The sequence below is a fragment of the Equus quagga genome, chromosome 14 (genome assembly GCF_021613505.1).
Source record: "Equus quagga isolate Etosha38 chromosome 14, UCLA_HA_Equagga_1.0, whole genome shotgun sequence".
NCBI lineage: Eukaryota > Metazoa > Chordata > Mammalia > Perissodactyla > Equidae > Equus > Equus quagga.
Genome location: NC_060280.1, coordinates 2492213 through 2506974, shown reverse-complemented (window position 1 = coordinate 2506974; position 14762 = coordinate 2492213). Strand labels below are relative to the sequence as shown.

Genomic DNA, 14762 nt, shown 5'->3' with positions numbered 1-14762 from the left:
AATAAATGCATCTTGCAGGAAAAAACAAACAAACATACGTACATTTAGTGATCACCTGATAACACTTGGTTTGGAAGCCTGTGACGGCCACTTCTTGACCCTTGTGCCCTTAAGAAAACCATGTAAGATAAAGGAAAACCCCAAGATCCTCAAGTGACTATATTTCCTGGATTCTCGGAATTATCAATTCTAATACATATCATTTAAATTTAATGTAACTGTTCAGATTTTAAAAACAGGTTTTGTAGAAACAATGAAATACGTTATTCCTTCCAAACGCATCCAAATCATTGTGATTGCTATTACAGAAGGCTCAACAAACACCCACGCTGGAGCACATTTAAACTGTTTTGAGAAAGAATCTGACCTAGTCGGGGACAGCAAAAGATACATGGTGCCTTGTCTACAGAGTTAACTTTTTATATCATAACATGCCTGGGATCTTCCCCCAAAAGAAGAAACTTTCCCCAAAAAGAAGCAGCTATTATTCAATGACAGGCTATCTTGTGTTTGCAAATCAGCTTCTATTAAGAGCTCAAAATTAAAGGAATTACCCATGATTTTCACAATATCCTAACAAAGCAGATGCAAGTCATGGGTTCTAAATCTCTTTTTCTCCCAGAGGAAGACAAAGCAATTTAGACATCACATCAGGCATTGACATGGCGCTCAACATCTGAGTCTTCACATGCTCTCACTGGCTCTCCGTAAAAGTTCTGGGACGTCACAAATGCTTTATGTGCCCTCTTTTTCCTATGAGGAAATTGGGGTGCAGAGATTAACAGACTGACTTTTACAAATGATCCAAATAGCCTAATGCTTGTTACATTTTTGCTCCAAATCCAAAATATATTAAAATGCCATCTTTGAAGTCTTGTTACAGGATGGCATTTCCTTTTTTTGTCACTCTCTACTGTCCCCTGGAGACCTTTGGTCTGCACGTTCCGAAGACTCCCCTGCTTGCTGCTTCTCATTCTCCCAACGGTGAACTGCAGAGGCGTTGCTCTGCAGGGTTCTGGGGAAGGCGTGGGGAGCAGGGTCCAGCTTTGCGTTCAGACCTAACAGCGGGCTGACTTTGAATTTAAAATGTCATTAAAGGAGAGGTAAGATTTACATTCTTATCAAATGATGGCCTGGGACTAAAAAGCCGAAGAAAGGCTATTCTAGGGTCTTTGGGGGGTCTTTTCAGCTCACAGTTGTCAGAACTCATTAAGTGCAGAGATACCCTACGTAGTATTTTTTTCCCAAACCTTAGGACAACCATTTTCTAAAGAACAGAGTTGAAGAAACAATGGAAAATAAGGCCTCTTGCGCATTCTGAGTTTGCTAACCTGCATCTCCTAATGACTTGATAGTCAAGTCCCCTCACTGGCTGTTACCTCACATTCCAGAACCTCGTCGTGAATTCAACGCAGTCAGATGTGTCACAAATACCTTTAATAAAAATAATGACGGTGATGTCGAAACCAAATGTTTTGACACAATTCTTTTTTATACCAATTTTAGCAAACAGAATGCTAAATTCTGAGATGGACCCCCACATTCTGCTCTTATATAGCTGCACAAAGAAAAAACTTAATAAATCTAGCATTTATGTTGCACGTTTAATAGAAAGCTCTTAAGCCATAATCACTGTAGCTGCTGGGCATCTTATTTCTTCAAGAATTCTTTCAGTGCATGCATTAACTTTGGTTAAATTATTCTGGATTTAAAGGCAGAAGAATATTTAAAATAGTATGGTTTCAGAAGCATCATTGTAACAGACCAATTTCAAAGATTCAGTTGCTAAATTTGACTTCATAGTTCCTTTGCAGATCAGTTATTTAGACTTAAAAAGAGAAGGGAACCATGTGCTGTTATCTCTGTGGCCATTAGTCGCACACAAAGAAAAGAAGAGAACAATAAAATAAGACTAAGAAATCATTCTTCCAATGATTGTCATTGAACTGTTACATTAGTAAACATTCACAGTATGAAGTCTCTCTCAGTCTCCAGCATATAAAGTAGTGCAAAGGAAAAAAAAAAAAACAAACCAACATTCCAGTCCTGTTATCTGTGAACAAAACTTGTTACATTTTCTCCGATTTCATTTCTTCCATATTGTTAGGCATTTGCTGTCATATCTTCCCAAAATTAATAATAAAATATAATCAATTTGTAAAGGCCCCTGCAGCCTTTCTAAAAGTTAATTTCCAGTTAAAAATAAACTTTAATTAAATCCATGATAAAATTGTGACCTATATTCTATTAAATAATTTGCTTTCTTTTTTTTTTCTACACAGTAATTCTTACAAGTTTTAAAAAACAACAACTACGGAATCCAAAGACATGAGATGCTATAAAAGCACTGATAAATGACTGCTCAAGTTCATTAGTTCTTACATAGTAAATACTTCAAAATGCCAACTTTCCCCATCACTGCACGATTACTAACAACGTTGACAATTTACTTACACACATACACACACGCACGCAGCACACACAGAAACACGTTCTCTCCACGGAACCATCTTTACTTCTAACATCTCTTCCAGTTAATGTGCAAAATTCTTGCATTCTAATAAAAAATATAAAGATAGATTAGCTCCTATTTAAGCCTCTCTCTTCTCCAAGATGTATCATTTATTGGATATGTAAGACAAGTTTAGTAACAATTATGCCATGTGTAACCATTAAATGGCGTACTACTGTATGCGTTGGCTTCATTTGCATATTTCATTTTCATAACTGCACTCTCTATGCATAAATATATTTGGAGATGCTGGGGTTGGGGGAGGGGCAGTGGCGGGCGGAGAGCAAGATTCACACATCCGTCTCCACGGCCTTCACATTAGAACAGTTGTTTTTGTCTGTCTCGCTGTCATCCTCCTTTCCCTGACACTTCTCCTCCTTCGCACAGAGAGATTCCTTCACTCCTTCCTCCATCTCCAGATACTCGGACTTGTCCCCCAGGGAAGAGGAAGTGGAGCTCCGGAATTTCTTCAGCAAATTAGAAGGGAGGTATGGGCAACTGACCGCGTTCTGTGTCAGCTGTGTCTGTTCCTCGTTCTCAGTCTCTCTGTGGTAGAAGTAGTTGAAGTTAGAGACAATGACGGGCACAGGCAAAGCGATGGTCAGGACACCCGCAATGGCGCACAGGGACCCCACGATCTTGCCCCCCACAGTGATGGGCTTCATGTCCCCATAGCCCACAGTCGTCATGGTCACCACAGCCCACCAGAACGCATCTGGGATGCTTTGGAAATGGGTGGTGGGTTCATCCGCCTCCGCGAAATACACAGCGCTGGAGAACAGGATGACCCCGATGAAAAGGAAGAAGATCAGAAGGCCCAGCTCCCGCATGCTGGCTCTGAGGGTGTGGCCCAGGATCTGCAGGCCCTTGGAGTGTCTGGAAAGTTTGAAGATCCGGAACACGCGGACCAGTCGGATGATCCTGAGGATGGCAAAGGACATGGCCTGCTGCTGCTGACCATTGCCACCCCCCTGTTGCTGGGCCAGATCGGTGCCCAGGGTGATGAAATAAGGCAAAATGGAGACAATGTCAATGATGTTCATGATGTTTTTGAAGAAGAGGGCTTGGCTGGGACAAGCAAAGCAACGAACCACAAACTCGAAGGAAAACCAAACAATACAGACCGTCTCCACGATGAAGAAGGGGTCGTTGAATATCGTGTGCCCCGAGTTCTCCGGGTGGGGTGCCGAGGTGTCATTCAAGGACCCACCGTGCCCGCCCGCGCTCAGGGCCACGATGAGATCCCTGTCGTCCCTGAACTCAGGCAAAGTCTCCAGGCAGAAAATGACGATGGAGATTAAGATGACCAGGACGGAGACGATGGCGATGCCCCTCGCCGGGCTGGAGCTCTCCGGGTACTCAAAGAGAAGCCAAATCTGCTTTTTAAACTCATTCTCCGGCAAGGCTCTGTCCTCCTCCTCTCTCACGAAGCCCTCGTCCTCCCGGAACTTGAGCAGGGCCTCCTCGCCCAGCTGGTAGAACTTCACCTCCTCGGTGAAGATGTCGCAGGGCACGTTGACCGGCCTCTTGAGGCGGCCCCCTGACTGGTAATAATACAAGATGGCATCAAAGCTAGGCCTGTTCCTGTCAAAAAAGTACTCGTTGCGCAAAGGGTCGAAGTACTGCGTCCTCTTCTCAGGGTCCCCCAGCAAGGTCTCGGGGAACTGCGCCAAGGTCTTCATCTGGGTCTCGAAGCGCAGGCCCGACACGTTGATGACCACGCGCTCGCAGCAGTCGCCGCAGCGCACGGCGTAGGCGCCGCCGGGCCCGGCCTCGGGGGGCAGCAGGTCGGCATAGGCGCCCTCGTCGCCGCGCTCCTCCTCGCCGCGCGGGAACCTCCCCTCGTCCTCCTCCTCGTCTTCCTCGTCCTCCTCCTCGTCCTCCTCGCTCAGCTCCCGCAGGATCTTCTCCTCGGAGCCGCTGGGCATCAGCTCTGCGCAGTGCGGGAAGGTGCCCTGCCGGAGGTGGGCTCTCCTCCTCTCCGGCCGCGGGCGCCTCCTCCTGCGGCTCCCGCGGCCGCTCGGAGGGTCGTGGGAGGCGCAGGCCGCCCGCGCCTGATGGTGGTGGTGGGAGCCCCCTCCGGAACCCCCTCCAGAACCTTCCACGGCCGCGGTGGCGGCGGCGACGGCGGCGGCGGCCGCGGCCCTCGAGTGCGCCAGGCGCTCGCGCTCCCGGGCGCGGGCCTGGGCCGCGTAGCCATAAGGCATATGGCTGTTGCACCCTGAGCTCTCCGCGCTCACCATCGCGACCTCCATGGTGATGGCTTTCGGGAATGGCTGGTTCCAGTTGCAGAAGCAGAAGAAAGAAAAATAGGGCAGCTTCTTTTCTCACCAAATTAAGGTAAGTTTGGAACCCTTAAGCAGATTGCCTGGAAGACCAGGGATATTTTCAGTCCAGCTTTGCATTTTCTGTTTTTAAATCAGCACGCCCCATGCTCTCTCCTCCCAGGGATTCAACAGTGCTGTCTAGAACTTGGCTGGTTGAGATACACAACCTAGCACTCGCAAGCCCAAGTCCGAAGTGGTGGGGTCTCTCAAACACCCGTTTTGGGGTGGATGTTCAAATTCGGAAACACGTCTAGGATGTGGCTGGTGATGCTGCTGCAAGATTCAAAGGCAGCAAGTATCTGACAGCCAGCAGTTGTGCCTAGAAGATGGAATATATTTTTCTTCCATGGAAATTGTCCAAAGCTCAGTCCATCGTATTTAAATAAAATGCAAATAAGCCTTTAGTCTTAGCACTTGCCTTCTAGTGACGGCTTGACCCACGTTAACATGTGACTTGCAGTATGTGCGGCCATTGCCCCTCCAAGCCTCTCAGGCTGACTCTCCAGGCTCCCCCCTTAAGTTCATCACAGGCTTCCTGGACCCAGGGGCAATGCCAGGCTATGGACAGAGGCAAAGACCTTGGGAGGTTGAGAAGGCGCAAGATGAGGTGTCAGCAGGGGCCAACCCAGCTCTGAGGTCTCCATAGGAATCAAGGAAATGCAGAGCATCCTTCAGCTAAAATCATGCAGAAGCAGTGCGTCACCTGAAAAAGGAAGAGAAACAAGCAGAGGGGAAAAATAAAAAGAAGAATCAAGTCATAAGGAGCAAACAGCATTTCCTTCACATGCACATCTTTCTCTTGTCCTCAAGCAAACCGTGTAAAGCACCAAGTGACCATAAATTTCCAGGAGTCTGGGGCAGGTTGTCCAATCTCCTCACTAAACATCCTTCTTTCCTTCTTCTTGGGATATTATTTCAGCTCAGTCTATTTTCACAGCAACTCAATTATTTTTCCTCTTTCCACTTTCGACCCACATGGCTCTTCCCTCGGTCCTCCCTTGCACTAATGCCAGGTCTTAATTCTTGTTGTCACTCTCTTTGTTCCACAATAATAATGCTGTCACTTTACAGCTGCTTCCATCATTCATTGATCTCAAGGCATTTTTTTTAAATTTCCACTCATAAAATACTTCTGAATTTAGTCCCCTTCCACCCCTCTGTGTCTTGATTCAGCATTAGAGAAACTGGAACAACCAGTTTTCTTTAATCCAGACTTCACTACTTAACAAGCTTCAGTCACCTCATCTACAAAGTGTAGGTAATCATACAACCTCCCCCATCTCTCTTTTGTAAGCCTTAAATGAGGTAATGGATGCTGACAGAACAGCACAGAGCCTTGTACATAATGAATATCAACAAATGCTGGCAGTCATTAATAACACGACAGTAACCTGAGCTGTTACTGTCTATCTACCCGCCCCCACACGTGTTATGTCCTGACACCACTATCCGAAGTAGAGAAGGACGGAACGTGAGGACATCCAGGACGTTCTGAGACGCACCACGGGCCTGTGTTGAGCTGCCACTCCCTGACTCCCTGAAGCATGTCCTTGTTGTCGCTTTTCTGTTCCTCAGACTCCAGAACACTCCCCGCCACCCACAGCCCAGGAGCTAATCCCCATTTCCAGTTGTCTAAGAATCATCTTCTCTCCTCGCGTTCCTCCATGTTCACCTCAATGCTGCCTCCCACACTCTGCTCAAGGGACTATCTCCTTCTGTTTTAAATCCCAGTTTGTGTGGACTTTATTTTCAGCCTATCACACTTTCCCCTATACTTTAATCCACAGCTCCCCCTCCTCTCTCGCTGCCCGCCTGTATTCCCAATCTCCCCCCTCCTGACCACATCGTCCTTGCAGCCCACTCTGTCCCCACTGTCACTTGGCAGTCCTGGCCTTCCTTCTTCCTTCGTTTGCTCTGCCCTGGTCCAGCTAATTCACCTTTTCCGCCAGGACCCGTATAAGCTCCCAGCCCGACCTCCTGTCTCTTTCTGCTTCTTCCATTCACTCTGTCCCACAGGACTTTCAAGAATGCACAGAGTGGCCGGGGAACCGGGAAGGATAAGGACGGTCAGAATTCAGGGGATCCGAATGGCAGCAGCTTCTCTTCCTGGAAGCACTAGGGAAGCATGAGAGAAATGGCTTTCTGGAGCCATTAACAGGATTCGGCTCTTGAACACCTGCTGCTCCTCGCTGAACCATGGCAGCCTAGAAACCTCAACACACCAGAGTCGTATGAAGTGACAAGCAGGGAGGGCTTCTCAGTCACGTCTCCCTTCCCAATCGCACACATTCTCCTAGGGCAAGAGGCGAACTCGACGGGGACACAAAGCCCTGAAAATACACTTCTGAAGGTATCTGGTGTCTCAAATGACATCCTCTTTGCCTGACTCCTAACATCATCCCACACTCTGAAATGTTCACCCGCAGGAGGTCTCCGAACCTCTGCTCTCCCTCTGGAGGGTCAGGCCAACATCCTTTAAAGACTTTCAGAGGCCAGATAGCCTGAGAGTTTGCTCAGCTTCTTCCCCAACTCCCTCAAAGCAGATATAATACAATATTTAAATAAAGCCCCAGTGAGACCAACGTGCCTGTAGATTTGTATACTACGCACACTTCTGCCGCCCCACTGCCGCCCAGAAGGTCAGGAATTAGAGGGTCTTCTGATTCACCATCACCTGCCCTCTTTTGGTTCTACACCAAATAATTTCTATTTTATTCATTTAATTATTTATTTAGGTGTGTTAGTTTTTGTTTATCTAATTCCCTTTCCCACCCTACAAAAAGCAAATTATCTTCCTTTTAATTGGCTACCAGTTACCTCACTCTCCCTCCTCTTTAAAAAAAGAAGAAGAAAGAAAAGAAGAAAGAAAAAATATCCTCCACCCAGCAAACCAGACTGGTTTAAAATCTCTCCTCCTTCTCAAGATCTTCACGTTGGGAGACTCTAGTCAAGCCCACTCCCAGGAGCCTCTATGGGGGAGACCTTTGCAAGGAAATGTCACCATCAAACTAATAGGATTTTGCAGACCTCGCGTTCCCCAAACGCTGCGCCCCCAAACAACAGCCAGGCATCCCGCCCCTCCTCCTCCCACCCCCCAGCAAGGCTGTTTTCATCTCTCAGTGCTAATTCCTGCAACTGTCTTAGGGTGGTACCTGAACCTTATCAGAGAAGGAGAGAAAGAGAGAGACTGAGAGACTCAGAAAGGCCAACACGGTGAGAAACATGCACTTCAACGCACGCCATTTGTACAGCCGTTATGTGTGGCTCAAATGCTCAGAAAATGCACGCAAACCCAAATGTTGGGAGAGGCAGCAATTCAAACCGCTGACCAGCTGTTCCCAAAGGAACGGAACCGGTGAGTCTGGGAGGAGGCGAACGCTGCTGAGGCTGAACCGCACCTCGCCGGGACGACATCTTCCCTGGCGCCCTCGCCTCCAGCCCGGGCCCCCCGGCGCACCCCCATCCCCATCCCCGGAGTCGGGATAACGCCTGTGGGCCCCGAGCCCCGCGCAGCATCTGCACCTCCCTCTCCACCTCCTGGGTTATTTTTAACCGCCTTCCATTCATGCCCTTCTGTCACATTCCCGATGTTATTTATCCCTCAAATGCCCACTGCTTCTGAACAGCCCAAGAGGAGAGCGGAGAAAAGACCAGAGGGCACCACACTTACCGATCCAGGCGGGGTGCACAACAAAAATAAAGAGAATCCCCGGTGTCGGTTCCCCCCGCTCAGCGGCAACAGCTGGAGGAGGGGACGAGTGATCTCGGGAAGAAGGAACCACTCCGGGGAGGCAGGTGGAGGCTCCAGGACATCCACGGAACAAGTTCTGTCGCCTGGCCGGGGGCGCAAGGTCCTCGCCGCTGGATCCCGGGGCGGGGGTCGGGTTGCCCCCGGGAACACCCCAAAACTCGGGCTCCTCCGGAGTTCAGCACAGGAGGGCCAGCTGGGAAAGGAAGTCAAGGCTCCCCAGGAAAAGAAGCAAAATCCTAGACAGCAGCGAGCACTTGTTAGCCCGAGCGGCTCCCGCAGTACGCATCCCCCCGCGCTCGGCGCTGCAGGGGCGCACACGCCTCCCGGCCGGGAGCGCGCCGCGGGGGCGGGGCCGGCGGGGCGGGGCCTGCAGTGGGGCGGGGTCTGCAGCGGGGGCGGGGCCTGTCGTGGGGCGGGGCCTGCGGGCTGGGGCGGGGCCTGCGCGTGGGGCCGTGGCCTCGGCCCGGGGGTGGGACGTGCACGCGGTGGCGTGGGCCCTGGGGGCGGCGCGCCTGGGTGGGAGGGCGCAGCCACGACTCCACCGCGACCAGCCCCAGCCCAACCCCGACGCCCGGCTCCCGGGAGCGGTTGGGAACGCTGGGGAGCCCAAGCTGTGTGGCCCCTGGGGAGGAGGTGGTCCCGACGGCAGAGCGGGAGCGTCTGGAGGGATCGAGAGGGTGACCTCGCCGGGTCCAGTCTGGACACCAGAGGGCTTCTGGGCGTCCTCTCCCCTCCCCGGCATCCCCCGGCCCATGACGGGTTTGTGGGGACCCCGCGAGTCTGCCTCCCTGCATAGACCTTCGGCTGCAGCTCGGGGTTCGGGCCTCGGGGCGCGGAGGACGCCGACTTTAAACAGCGTTGGCCCCGTGAGCGGAGGGCTGCAGAAACTGGACCGGGCCCAGGCGAAGGGCGGCGCAAAGGAGGCGGAGTCCATGGGGGAGGGGGGCACAGGGGTAGGGGCAGTGCAAGCCTGGCCTGGGGCGGGGGCTTCAGAAGGAGAGGAGGAGCCCTCGGCGAACCTGTTGGTGCAAAAAGAAATGCGATTCGGCTGGAGGCTAGGCTCCGGAGAGGTCTCTACTGTAGTGGTCGGATCTCTACCACCACCCACCCGCATTGAACAACAAAACCCACACTGCCTCAGTGTGCGCCACCCCCCGAGGCCACCACCCCGGTGAGCACCACCCCCGTGCGCATTACCCCCGATGGCACCATCCCCCGTGGGCACCTCCCCCGAGGGCACCACCCCTGTGCGCACCACCCCCGAGGGCTCCACCCCCGTGGGCACCACCTCCGTGGGCACTACCCTGTGGGCACCATCCCCATGGGCACTACCCCGTGCCAGGCTAGTGCACCCGCAGCGTGCTCATTCCCGGGTTGGACTCCAGGTTGCTTTTTAGGTGGCTGGCGTATGAAATGCCCCTGGGCACGGATGTTAATGTGCAATTCCCACAAATCCACTAAGAGATAGGTTAGTGGTGGGGAGTGCGAATTTACACACACATGCCAGAAGCTCAGGTGGCGACCTCACCTCCCCCCGCTCCTCAGATGGGCCGGTCAAGCGGTGGCTGCGCGCGCCCAGACTGCTGGAGAAAATCCGACCTTGGGCGGGTCAGTTGGCACCGAGGCCGCCACTGTCGTCCCCAGCTGGCAGCTTTGTTCGAGGGCCCTGTTGGGCCTCCTGCTTTTGTGGCACTCGATTAATTATTAAGAGAAATATTCCCGAACTGAATTATAGATATGGCCCGCGCTCACCGCCTAACCGCTGCTGGCTCAGCGAAGGACACCTGGAGGACTGCTTTTCGTTACTGTTTGATTCTTTCGATCTTTTTAAACAACTAAAGATTTCGCATTGTGATCAGTGAAAAGAAAAAAAGGAAAGAAACAAGAGAAAAACGGACGTGGGGTCTGGTTTTCCTTACTTCCTCCAGCTAGTGCAGCTTGAACTCCTGTGGCGAATAAATTGACCTGTGATGCTCTGGCAGAGAAATTGAGTCAGGCTCCGGAGAGGCTCTTTGCCTCCGTGCGCTCCCCCTATAATCCATTCCAGCACGGAGGGAGGGTGGGTTTCTCCGAAAGCGGAAATGACCCCCTGCACTGGCTGCAACCCTCGGTACCTCCACAAGATGATGCAGTCCCTGCGCGGTGTCCTACATACCACAGATGATTGCAGCTACTGTCGTCTTCTCAGAACGGTGTTTCTTGGGCTGGTGGAACCAGGGCTGAGGGCTAGGGCGCAGGGTCTTGGGACTAGTTTCCCAAAAGCAATTTGTGAGATCCGTCGCGGGCAACTGTGGAATGCTTTCACGCAGATGAAAACTGAGATTGGATGATGTGCAAGAGATGACAGTTGTATCGAAGCCTGGACATTTTAATTGGATCAGGTTAAAACTTTCTGAATTAAGCTTCTGTGTGCCATGTACTGTTTGTTCCCGTCATGGCCTGGAGAATTTTAAAGTTTAAAATGCCTGAGGACTTTGTAAATATTTGCCCTTCTTAGGTATCAGGAACGTGAATTGTAAAGTGCCCAGGGAGAATGCAGCTGAAGGGAAACCGCTCTCAGAAGATGCTCGTTCAGGTCCTAGGAAGACTACTTGCTGAGGACTTGGTCGAGGCGGGTAACACTCCTCCACGTGCCCACCCAGGACCCGGCTTCGTGCCCAGTTCTTCACATGTGTATTATCTAACTTTATCTGCATAACCAAACACTTGTGTGGTAGGTCCTATGATTATCACTATTTTAGAGAGAAGAAAATTGAGGCTTGCAATGTTTAATGAACTTGCCCAAAAGTTATGGCTAATTATGTGGCAGAACTGGGCCCATCACATCTGACTCTGCACTGTGGACAGACCGTGCTAGCGTGGCTAACACCATGTGGTCTATGTCCATTTGTCCTCACAAACTAGTGCCTATTACACATGCACAGACAGGTTATGAAATGAGGCTGTGCACTATGATGGAGGTATGAGAATGGTGTTCCTGGGACGCAAAGAATGGGGGGGGCATCTAATTTGGGGGAAGCAAGCAAGGATTGACAAGGAAAAGGGAGATGTGTCTGAAGAATGGTGAGAATTGGAGTGGCTGCAATAAAGAATGCACGGGCACGTGACCCTGGGGTGGACCAAGAGTAACTGGACCCTGAGAGATAGGTGGGGTCCAACTGGAGAGGACGTACTCCTCGTCCGGCCTTCCCACCATCCCCTGTACACGCGTACACACACATCCCCATATACACACATCTGCACATGCACACGCACACACACAGGCACGAAACTCTTTGCCCTTTTAAATAATTTCTTTATAAAGCAAACAAGAAACATTCCATTTCTCTGCCTGAAATTCTCTTAAGGATTCCTACAAACTCACATAAATAAACAGTAGCAGAAAATGCTTTGCTCGTGCCCAACAAAAATCTACCTGTCCCAGTCTCAAAACTGTATTTTCTTTGAAAAGGAAAAAATTATTTTCTTGCCTTTCTTAGTCATCAGCTCGCCAAAATTCTTCAACTGTCGCACCCCTAAATACACTATTACCACAAATAATGTCTCCCTGGCTTTGAGTTCTCTCGGTGCTGGTACGGATGTTCTGGGCCACGCTGTAAAGCCTTGGTTTATATAGAAAGGGGCAACGGGCAGCATATCTTCCTCTGTACAAAGCAGATAGGAGGCTTTTGGGGTTAAAGTAACTCCATGATGAATGTTTTTGTTCTCTGTGGGGACTGTGGCTCCCAGTGATTTGCAGTGTTTTGTTTACTCCTCCTCTCTCTCCCAAGAAGCTTGTGACAGCACCCCCAAAACAGGCGCAGTAACCCAAGCAACCAGTGCAGCCTCACCCCGAGTAGGCACTGAGTAAGGATGCGCTAAAAAGACGAATGATGAAGAAGGCTTCCAGTTACCCAGAAAGTCCAGTGCGTGTGTTGGGAGAGCACTAGAAGATCACTCTTTCACTGGCTTGCCCAGCCTCTCACTTCTCTGACTTTCAAAGTTCTGAAGGATGTGAGAGTGAAACAGTCCTCAGGGCCTTGCTCCCAGGCCTCCCATTCCCAAATGTGTGGATGCAGATGTTCTGAGCAGCCGTAATTCCTTATCAAAGGTGGGTCACTCAGCCGATTTTTCCATGTACATGGATTTTTCAGTGACTGTTCATTACCACTTCCCATTCCATCTTACGCATACCAGCACTGGTCAGGTCTGAAGACATAAGAAAAGCATATTTACTTCTTGTTACATGAGAAAACATGGACTCTGGAGACAAAGACTGACCCCTCACTTCCTGACTCCGATCCCAGCCCTGTGCCAGCCCAGTGGGGAGAGACAGGAGCTGACTGCCCCGGCTGGACACCGCAGTCTGGGGGAAGAGAGATGACTCAACACACTCATGTGGTCAGGGTCTGACAGCAGTCACCAAGGGTCAGAGAAGTGGCACCTAAGTGAGGCTATAAAGAAAGGGCCTCCAGGCAGAAGGAGCCACGTGGCAGAGGCTTGCTGAGCAAGAATGGCACCTGTGAGGAGAAGCAAAGATAAGCAGAGGATCCAATGGAATGTAAGAGGGGAGCAGGGGACCCAGTGGATTGGAAAAGGGAGCAGAGGATCCAAAGGAATGGAAGAGGGGAACAGGGGACCCAATGGAATGGGAAAGAAGAACAGGGATGTGGACTTAGATGTGCAAAGCTCAAGAGTTTGAACTAGGGTCTATGACAAAACACTGCATGAAAGGATTCTCAACCCTTCTTCCACCTCTACACACAGGACAGATACCGTTCACATGCACAGCACACTCCCCTGGGCAAACCCAGACTAGCAGCCTCGGCATCCACTGAGAGACTGAGTTGCAGGCACTCCCAGGCTTCCTGGCTACAATCGTGTCCCTTTCTCCTCTGTCTATGAATGCGTCTCAGAAGCCAAGTGACTGAAATTGAGTTGGCATAACCTTAAATTATCTCAGATTTAGTTTTCCAAACGCAAATAGATCAAGAATGTCCATCTTTAATTGAAGTCACTCAGAATTTGCCATGCACCCCGCCTTTAACAGTGGTACACCAATGTGGGGTGACACTGCTGCTGAGAGCCACTGTGCCAGATACACTATGACAAGGGGAAGCAGCAGCATCCCTTTAGCTCTCTGTTCTGCTTTCCTGATGTGTGGTTAGGAAATAGGGCAGTGGTGGGGCCTCACTAAAATGAAATAGCAACCTCGATGCAGCCAGAAATCCACCCACAGCCTTGTCTGCCGGCACCCATCAGTCAGAAGCAAGCCTGGGCAGAGGTAAACCGAGGAAGGGTGTAGACTGTGTTTCAGTCCCTACAGACACTCCCACTGCCGTGCCTTCTGTCTAACTCCTAATGGTTTATGTCAAGGAGCTTTTCCCACGTGCCTAAACATGCACCTTCTTATAAAAGTAAGAGGTCATGGTATACTTCCTGCCAAAAATGTGTTCCAGACTCTCTGAAGGCCCCTTTAAATATGGTCAATGACCACAGGATAGGCAGGATTCTGGCTTCTTCCCCTTCTCCCCCATTTTGATTGTGTTTGGCATCATTCACCCCCTGGAACAGGCAGCACCAAGGCCTACAGAGGCCCTGGCTCTGCAGCCTAAGAATGTGTGTGTGCCTTCTCCAGGCTGCCAGCACCCGTCACAGCCCTGACTAGCTCTTCTTCATCAGACCAGCACTACTTCTGATTCGGGTGAGTGTTAGAAAGACCTTGTCCAGCACGTGCTTTCCAAAACAAGGGCCATCGTTGTAGGAGGGACGTCCTCACGTAGGAGAATTTCTACTAGGTACAGATCAGCTAAGAAAGCTCCCCAAGGTTATTTCTGCTCTTTGCTCACTTTTCTCCACTCCTGGCTATGGGTAGAAACAAAATTCCAGGGATTAGTCAGCTGATAGATTTTAGAACAAAAAGCCAAAACAAACAAAGCTGAGAGGATGAGTGACCAGGATGCTACCTCACGGCTTCTCGTCAGTGGCGGCCGAGAACAACACACCACCAGTGGGTCTCTATATGCTAGAAGCCCCTCTAGGTCATTTCTCAGTCAACTTCACAAATCAGCACAGAGACCATAGGCTGACACCTCCAAGGATCATATGCAAAAACTGACAGCTTCCTTTAGATGGTTTTTAGAAAGAGTCCTTTTCCAAATTCACATATAGGTTTGAACTTGAAAGTAAATTT

At 50.4% G+C, this 14762-nt stretch overlaps 1 protein-coding gene across 1 annotated transcript; it reads right to left on the bottom strand.

The window, feature by feature from the left end:
- Positions 1–2367: 2367 nt before the first annotated feature.
- Positions 2368–4767, bottom strand: KCNA4 (potassium voltage-gated channel subfamily A member 4). The gene has a single exon (XM_046637683.1). It carries the CDS (start codon positions 4765–4767, stop codon positions 2803–2805), a length of 1965 nt encoding a protein of 654 aa, XP_046493639.1. The 3' UTR covers positions 2368–2802.
- Between the last annotated feature and the right edge of the window lie 9995 nt (positions 4768–14762).

Excerpts from the sequence above, each read along its gene's own strand:
- KCNA4 (XM_046637683.1), bottom strand. The coding sequence starts at position 4,767 with ATGGAGGTCGCGATGGTGAGCGCGGAGAGCTCAGGGTGCAACAGCCAT.